We start from the raw sequence: 9,360 nt of genomic DNA on the forward strand, positions 1-9,360 counted from the left end.
TAAAGGTGACCTAGGCTATAGGAAGATTGCCAACACCCTGAAACTGAGCTGTAGCACGGTGGCTAAGACCATACAGCGAGACAAGAGGACAAGTTCCATTCAAAATAGGCCTCGCCATGGTCGACCAAAGAAGTTGAGTGCGCGCGCTCAGCGTCATATTCAGAGGTTGGCTTTGGAAAACAGGCGTATGAGTGCTGCCAGCATTGCTGTAGAGGTTGAAGGGGTGGGGGGGGGGTCAGTCTGTCAGTGCTCAGACCATACGCCGCACACTGCATTCAATTGGTCTGCATGGCTGTCGTCCCAGGAAAAAGCCTCTTCTAAAAAAGATGGACAAGGAAGCTCGCAAAAGGTTTGCTGAAGACAAGCAGACTAATGATATGGGTTACTGGAACCATGTCCTGTGGTCTGATGAGACCAAGATAAACATATTTGGTTCAGATGCTGTCCAGCGTGTGTGGCGGCAACCAGGTGAAGAGTACAAAGACAAGTGTGTCTTGCCTACAGTCAAGCATGGTGGTGGGAGCGTCATGGTCTGGGGCTGTATGAGTGCTGCTGGCACTGGGGAGCTACAGTTCATTGAGGGAACATATACTGTGGAATACTGAAGCAGAGCATGATCCCCTCCCTCCGTAAACCGGGCCGCGGAGCAGTATTCCAACACGATAACGACCCCAAACAAACCTCCAAGACGACCACTGCCTTCCTAAAGAAGCTGACGGTGAAGGTGATGGACTGGCCAAGCATGTCCCCAGACCTAAACATCTGTGGGGCATCCTCAAACGGAAGGTGGAGGAGCGCAAGGTCGCCAACATTCACCAGCTCCGTGATGTCATCATGAAAGAGTGGAAGAGGATTCCAGCGGCGACCTGTGAAGCTCTGGTGAACTCCATGCCTAAAAGGGTTATGGCGGTGCTGGAAAATAATGGTGGCCACACAAAATATTGACATTTGGGTCCAATATTGACATTTTCAGTTGGCGTGTACTCACTTTTGTTGCCAGCATTTTAGACATTCATTGTTGTATTTTGTGTTACCGTTTTTTTCCATGTATAATGCACAAAATTTAACTAATTTATTGTCCTAAAATCCGGGGTGCGCATTATACATGGGTACAATTTTCTTTTAATTTTTTTTTTTTTTTTTTTGAAGAAAATCATGGTACAACAATTTTTGAAGAAAATCTTGTCACGGATGGTGTGTGGAAAGGAAGAGGGCGACCAAGTGCAGCTTGAACCAGGGTTCATTGGAGGAACTCAAAACACAGACTTGGTAAACTAACATAACTCTCTAACAAAACCAACAACAGGACTGACCGACAAAGACGTGGAACAAAAAGACAGGGGGACATTACCAAAGACAGGAACAGAAACCTGTGTTATTGTCAAATATTGTTTGTTTTTTAATCTCCATCGCGGACTGGACGTCATACGGAGGCAGTATCACTGCGCATGCGCACTATGGATCCGATGCGAATAGTCCTCTTCTCTTCTTGACTGACAATGAATGTGATAGTTTAATACAGTGTTTCCCAACCTTTTTTCATTCACGGCACACCTTTTCATTGGAAAAAATCTCGAGGTACACCACCAACAAAAATCTGTTAAGTGTTACACCAGCTTCTATATTAAAATCAGTTATATTACAACAAAAGACGTAAAGTTCTATTTCTATATATGTATGGAGAGTCGACTAATTGAAGAAAAATAAATACTAAATATTCTTTAAATTGTATTTCTTTTGTAAATAAAAGTGACAGTTTTTGAAAAAAGGTTTTAGACAGCATAAGGAATAAATTATTGAAAGTGATTGTGATCAAAATCCAAAAGAATCAATATGACTTTGTTTACTGTTTTAGACTAGCTCTATAAATATTGCGACATTAAGAACAAAGTCACTTTTAAAGACGCTCTGCTGTTCTGACAGCGGCTGAGTGGCTATCACAGTCGAGGTGTCTCGACTTGACTGTATTTTATGTTGGTGAAAAATGAACAATCCAGGTTCTCCCATTGAACTACCTGCTCTGATTTCCATCGGACCGAAAACGCACCACAGCCGTCATAGTGTCACTGTTAGTAAAAGCACACAGCAACACACACATAAACTGAGTATGTGCCGATGGCACAACATGAAACCTCAAGATTCTCCGATTTGCCCCGCATGCACAATTAGCAAGTGGCTGACCAGGCCTTGTGCTAACTGACCAGTGGTTTGGCCAACCTGTTTACAATGTGCTCCGTAATTAATGTTGGACAATTTCCCACGGCACAGCTGAACATCTCTCACGGCACACCGGTGTGCCGCGGCACACTGGTTGGGAAACACTGGTTTAATACATACAATCAGCAAATAACAAAATACGTATTACAGGTAATATTTTATTTCACAACACTTTGCCTTGTTCCTTTCGTCTCTGCTGTTCACTTCAAACACGCTCCATACGAACGCAATGCTCTCGTATCAGACGCTTGCTCGATCACCTGCTCGTTTGCTGTCACAATGTACCCTACACAAATCCGAAACATTTGTTGCGGCTCCGAGTCACGACGAGGGGCAAGTTTTGGTTTCCAAGGGTGTTTTTATTCCTCTTCAACTTCTCTCCCATACAGAGCTGCCTTTTTCACATGTCCGCACGTCACTTTCCTCTCTTTTCATTTTAACCTAACTGATCGCGGTGGTGCCTTTATGGGCAGTCGGAGAAATCAACGCCAACAAAAAAAATACATCCAGCCTAGTTAAGACCATACCAAATACTATAAAAATGGGACCCATTGCCTCCCTGCTTGGCACTCAGCATTAAGGGTTGGAATTGGGGGGTTAGATCACCAAATGATTCCCGAGCGCGGCGCCGCTGCTGCTCACTGCTCCCCTCTCCCCCAGGGGATGGATCAAAATCACACGGGGATGGGTCAAATGCAGAGGACAAATTTCACCACACCCAGATGCGTGTGTGACGATCATTGGGACTTAAAAAAAAAAAAAAAAAAAAGTCAAAATTTGGGTGCGTATTATACATGGGTACAGGCTTTTTTCCAGCATTGACATGCCATTTTTAGGGTGCGTATTATACATGGGGGCGCATTATACATGGAAAAAAACGGTACTTTGAAGTAACAATAAATTTACTTTGCTATCCAAGCTCTACAGTGACTACTTAACATTGGATCAAAGTGTCATTTCTTCAGTGTTGTCCCATGACAAGATATAATTAAAACATTGCAGAAATTTCGTTAAACGTGTGACAATGACAAATAAAGATCTATCTATCTATCTATCTATCTAAATGAGAGGGGTGTACTCACTTTTGTGAGCTACTGTATAGTATGTATAGTTGCCAACTTTCCCGATTCATGTGGGAGATTCCCAATTTCAACTCTATCTCCCGCTTGGTTCCCAATCAGTCATTTCTCTCACTAATCTCCCAGTTTTATGGTGAAGTATACAATTTACATTGTAGGGAATATGACGCAACACTGCTCCTCTTGGCTGAGGGAGGAGACTGCTCACTCAAACTCACTGTCAGCCAAGTCATTGATTTATTGTCCATTTTTTTTAATTGATTTTTTTGTTCTTTTTAACTGTAAACATTTTGAGTGTAATTTTGTATGATAAGGTTCTCATAAAAAGTTTATTTGAATTTGGTAAATATAAGGCAGAAAAACTTGGTAAACTGGCAAGGACATCTTGGGCTGATGCACCGATGGAAAAAAAAGCCCCTATTTTTCAGAGAGCCTCTCCACAAGGCTTAATTGTTGGACCCCGCAATAATTCAAACAAGGAACAATTAGCCAAGACGATGACATTTTGTAGAAACCTGAACATAAAACGGCAATTAAAAAAGATATATTTTCTGCATTTATTGATTACCGTATTTTTCAGACTAAAAGTCGCTCCGGAATATAGGTCGCATTAGCCATAAAATGCACAATAACATATACGTATATATAAAAAACATATATAAGTCGCTCCAGAGTATAAGTCGCATTTTGGGGGACATTTATTCGACAAAATCCAACACCAAGAACAGACATGAACGAGCAACAACAGGCTAAACGGTAGGTAAGCTAACGTGACATAAACACAAACGAAGAGCTGAGAACGGGCCTGACGTAACATTCAGAATTATTCCAATAACTATTACATAAATAACACGTTTATAAAACCATCTGTGTCACTCCAGTTCATTAAATCCATCGATCGTCCTCAGATGACTCTCCTGTGAAGCTCCTGAAGTATGCAGACGACACCACTCTCATCGGACTGATCCAGGACGGTGATGAGACTGCGTACAGACAGGAGGTGGAACGGCTGGTCCACTGGTGCAACCAAAACCATCTGGAGCTGAACCCGCTCAAGACCGTGGAGATGACAGTGGATTTCAGGCGAGACCCTTCACCACTTTTACCCCTCACTATCCGCAGTAATACTATTCTCTCCACAGACACCTTCAAGTTCCTGGGAACCACAATCTCTCGGGACCTGAAATGGACCGGCCACATAGACTCTGTCCGGAAGAAGGCCCAGCAGAGGCTGTACTTCCTGAGACAGCTCAAGAAGTTCAACCTGCCGCGAGAGCTTCTGAAGACCTTCTACACTGCCATCATCCAGTCTGTCCTCTGCACCTCCATCACTGTCTGGTTTGGATCAGCCTCCAAACAAGACAAGCACAGACTGCAACGGACAATCAGGACTGCAGAAAAGATCATTGGAATCAACCTCCCATCTATCCAAGACTTGTACCTGTCCAGGACCAGGAAACGTGCAAGGAACATCTCTACAGACCCTTCTCACCCAGGTTGCAGTCTGTTTGAACTACTCCCCTCCGGACGGCGTTATAGAGCTCGGTACGCCAAAACCAGCAGACACCGAGACAGCTTCTTCCCCCAGGCTGTTGCTCTGATGAACTCACACCACTCATAGAGTCTCAGAGGCATTACTGTGCAATAACATCCTGCTCTTCACACCTTTTGAATTTGTCTACACTGTTTTTGCCATTATTCACATGTCCTGAGTGTTGTTAGTCACCTATATGTTGAACAGAGGGTGTGTTTTACCGAAGTCAAATTCCTTGTTTGGCACGCTCAAACATGGCGAATAAAAACTCTTGAATCTTGATGTCAACAATGGGTGCGTGGCGCTTGCACTTTCAAATATTCCACAGGCCCATATAACGATATATAAATTATATATCAAATAACTATTATATAAGCAATAATATTATCAAACCATCTGTGTCACTCCAAATCATTAAATCCATCGATCAAATTCCTCGTCCTTTGTCAACGCCGCGCGTGCGCCCTGACGTCAGCCTCGTCGTTATTCCACAGATCTAGTATATAACTATATTGTAGCGTTAACAAAGTACAAGGAAAGACGTGGGTTTGGTAAACGGCTCTTTATTTAACAAAATAAGAGTTCAACGAGCCAACAACTACTGAACTGTAACAATAAAACCATATACAAGTTGCTAAACGAAATAAAATATATCAAATAACTATAAGAAAATAGTTCACCGCAACACAGCCCCAAGCACCGGCGTTGACTTCCATCCCCGGAGGTGGCACTTCTAGCCACGGAGGTGGAAAAGAGCTCCATAGAATAGGACCGGGCGTGCGTAAAAGCCATGTCCGAGCCCCATCCACCGTCCCCGGACAGCCACTCGGCCGAGCACCGGCCCCCGACTTCCATCCACGGAGGTGAAAGAGAGCTCCGTAGAGTAGGACTGGGCGTGCGTAAAAGCCATATCGGAGCCCCATCCACCGTCCTCGGACAGCCACCCGGCCGAGTGCCGGCCCCCGACTTCTATCCACTGAAGTGAAAGAGAGCTCCATATAGTAGGACCGGGCGAGCATAAAAGCCATAATAGTTTTTCAAACCTTCTGTATCACTCCAAATCATTAAATCCTTCAAACTATTAGTCCTCCGTGTCACTTACAAACAGAGCCGCTAATGATGCCGGTAGTACGTGGGGCCCTTCGTCATCCCGTGATCGAATCTTTGTCCTTTATGTAAACAACCGCCGCGCCGCGCTGCTGCCGTCACTTGAAATTCAAATTACAGTAATCCCTTGCTACATCGCGGTTCGTTTATCGCGGTTTCACTTTTTTTTTTTTTGTTGAAAATTTTTGAAAGAATTCACATATAAGTCGCTTGTCAGTATAAGTCGCCCCCCCACCCAAACTATGGAAAAAAACGCGACTTATAGTCCGAAAATTACGGTAGTAATAAAATGATAATGCGACAAAATGTGAATATTTACTCCACAAGTGAATTTCTTGTGTGCTCTTAAATTTTCATCCAGTGCTTTGAGTTAGGGTCTGCCATGCTCCGAGTAGAAAATGTTCGTCTGGAGCCTTGGATGTGCTCATAAATTTTGGTGATGATGTATTGCAGTTTTTGGCTATGGTTTTTTTTCTTTTAAGATGTTTTGACTGTCCATTGAAAAGCGACTCAGTACTCCTCTGAGCCCTCCGTGTCCATGGCATCGACATCCAGAGACACCACCGACATTGCCTCGTCCTCGGAGTCGGGCGGTCCAAACGCCCCAGACCTATCTTCGGGTGGCACCAGCTCAGCTGTCCGGCCGGGGGACATATAGATGCGAGAGGCAACTGAGGCCTCGGGTCGACAGGTGGGTTGAGCGACTGCCCCGGAACGTTGCTAGACCCTCTTGGGCGGCCTCTCCGCCAGGCTGGCTGATCTGGAAGGAGGCGATGGAAGTCGGCTGTCAAACCCAGGTCCGTGATCCATCGGGCAGGTATCCACGATCGCGCCAACACGTCATGTCGCTCCCAGTCTACAAAGTACTGGAGGCCCCTGCCCCGCCGATGGAACCGAAGGCAGGTGAGGGACTGTGTAGACAGGACCCCCATCGATTATCCGGGGAGGAGCCGGAGTGGGGGCATGGAACAACATGCATTTGTGGACTGGCTTGACCCGCAAGACATGGAAAGTGGGGTGGACCTTCATGGAGCTGAGAAGACGGAGTCGGACAATTGACGGACTGATTACCTTGACAACTGGGAATGGCCTGATAAACTTGGGAGCCAACTTAAGGGACTCCACCTTGAGTGGCATATCCCTTGTTGACAGCCACACTTGCTGTCCGACCCAGTACGACAACCGCTCTGAGGAGACTGGCGCAGGCTCTGGCCCAGGCCCGGTGACACTGCTGAATGCAGGCGGAAGCTGACGGGGCAGGAGACGCTCTTCTCCAAATAGCAGTGGCTGGTACCCGAACACGCAGTTGAAAGGCGACAGACCTGTGGCAGGGAATTGTGGGCGGATTCCACCCAAGGAAGCTGTCGGACCCACAGGCGAGGATTGCCAGCCACCATGCACCGAAGGGCCTTACCCACCTCCTTTCCAGCCTTTCCGCTTGTGCGTTGGACTGAGGGTGGAACCCGAACGTGAGGCTGGCCGAGCCTCCCAGGAGGCGGCAGAACTCCTCCAGAACTCCTCCAGAAGGCTGAGGCGAATTGTGGGCCCTTGTCGGACACGATATCCCATGGCAGCCTGTGATAACAAAACACCACTTCCAACAGTATTTGGGTGGTCTGTTTGGCAGACTGTAACCTGGGCAGGGGGACAAAATAAGCCATTTTGCTGAACCGATCCACCAACCCTAGGACCCGTGTTCCCCTCCGACAGTGGCAGATCGGTAAAAAAGCAGGAACATCATGCGCACTATTCCAGGGCGGCAGGCAAGACGAGAATCATGTCCCCATTCCAGCACCCGAGCCTGTAGTGAAGCGCGGACGAAGAGCCAACCCTGGGAACAGTTGCTAGGGCCGGGCTCATCCCGAGCGACCTCCCTTACTTGCCCCTCGATATCCCAGGTGAGCGCTGCCACCACCACCGATTTCGGAGGATGGTCCTCACCTCCTGAGCCATGCGAGATAGAGCCTTAGCGTTCCGGGATCCCGGCCTGTAGGACAGGGTAAAGTTAAATTGCATAAAGAACAGCGACCATCGAGCCTGGCGGCAGTTCAGCCGTTTGGCTGTGCGGAGACATTTTAAATTCTTGTAGTCGGTCTCAAACAGGAACGGAACTGCAGACCCCTCAGCTACTCCTCCAGGGTCAGCTTGACGGTAAGCAATTCGTCATAATTTCGCTCGGTGGGGGTCATGCAGTGGGAGTAGAAGGTGCACGAATGAAGCCTTTCGTAGTGGGCCATCGCCCGTTGGGACAATACTGCCGCTATTCCCACATTCGAAGCGGAAAATGCATGATCTGCTTCAAGAGTCCTTGTGAAGGACACAGCGATGCTAATGAGAGAGGTGAGTGGACCAGCGAGAGAACTGTAATTGTGGATGAATCGGCGGTAAAAACTGGCAAACTCAAGGAATTGCTGGAGCTTCTTCCGGGTGTTGGGAGTGGGCCAGGAGGAGACAGCCTTCACTTTGGCGGGGTCCATAAGGCCGCGTCCCTGGTCCCTGATGTAGCCCGGAAAAGACACAGATCGGGCATGGAATTCGCACTTCTCCACTTTATGATCAAGCGAGCTTTACTTCAGGTGGACTGACCGGACGTGTTCTGTGTGCTCTGGCAGAATTCTGGAAAAGATCAGAATAGCATCCAAATAGACGAACAAAAACGTTCAGCATGTTGCAGAGAATGTCATTAACGAAGGCCTGGAAGACTGTGGGTGCAATGGTAAGTCCGAAGGGAATCATGAGAAACTTGTAGTGCTCACTGGGTGTGTGGAAGGCGGTCTTTCACTCGTTGCCTTCACGGATGCAAACGAGGCGTTTCTTAAATCCAATTTAGTAAGTATGGTGGCCCCTTGCAGAAGTTCAAAAGCGGATGCTAGGAGAGGGACTGGGTACCGGTTTTTAACCGTGATGTCGTTCAGTCCCTGGTGATGGTGCCCAATGGCCGACCGTCCAGCGCACGGGCAGAGGCGACCAATCTTCCATTTTTGGGCGAGCTCAGAGTCCATTATGTTTGCTTCTTACTGGACACACTGCCGCTCGATGACCCTTACCCCATAGTATAGGCACAACCCCTCTTGGAGGAGTCTCAAACGCTCCTCTGACGGAGGCGAGGCACGTCCCATCTCCATGGGCTCTGCCGGGTTGGTAGGCGGGGTCACTGATGGGCGTCCTTCCGACCACAGACAACCCCCGCCTGGCTCACTCGGATCTCCGGATCAAAACATGTCGGTCAATGTGGACGGCCAGGTCGATCGCCTTGTCCAGGGTCGGCGAGCTTGACCTGTCAAATGGGGTGATTGCGTAGCCGACCTTGGCCCCCTGGGTTTCCAAAGTCCTCAGCTGGAGGGAAAACTGGATTCGGAAACGGGTCGGACTTGCCTGGAATCCCCAATGAATCGTTCTGGGGCTCCGACTCGTGGTTCCGGG

At 47.6% G+C, this 9,360-nt stretch overlaps 1 protein-coding gene across 1 annotated transcript; it reads right to left on the reverse strand.

Moving 5' to 3' along the window:
- Window positions 1-6,312: 6,312 nt before the first annotated feature.
- Window positions 6,313-7,660, reverse strand: LOC119127541. The gene is made up of 2 exons (XM_037259559.1): window positions 7,356-7,660; window positions 6,313-7,259 (listed from the first exon to the last, which is right to left on the reverse strand). The coding sequence occupies exons 1-2, from the start codon at window positions 7,504-7,506 to the stop codon at window positions 6,778-6,780; spliced, it is 633 nt and encodes a 210-aa protein (XP_037115454.1). The 5' UTR covers window positions 7,507-7,660; the 3' UTR covers window positions 6,313-6,777.
- Between the last annotated feature and the right edge of the window lie 1,700 nt (window positions 7,661-9,360).

This window comes from Syngnathus acus, chromosome 9, assembly GCF_901709675.1.
Source record: "Syngnathus acus chromosome 9, fSynAcu1.2, whole genome shotgun sequence".
In the NCBI taxonomy this organism is placed as follows: Eukaryota; Metazoa; Chordata; class Actinopteri; order Syngnathiformes; family Syngnathidae; genus Syngnathus; species Syngnathus acus.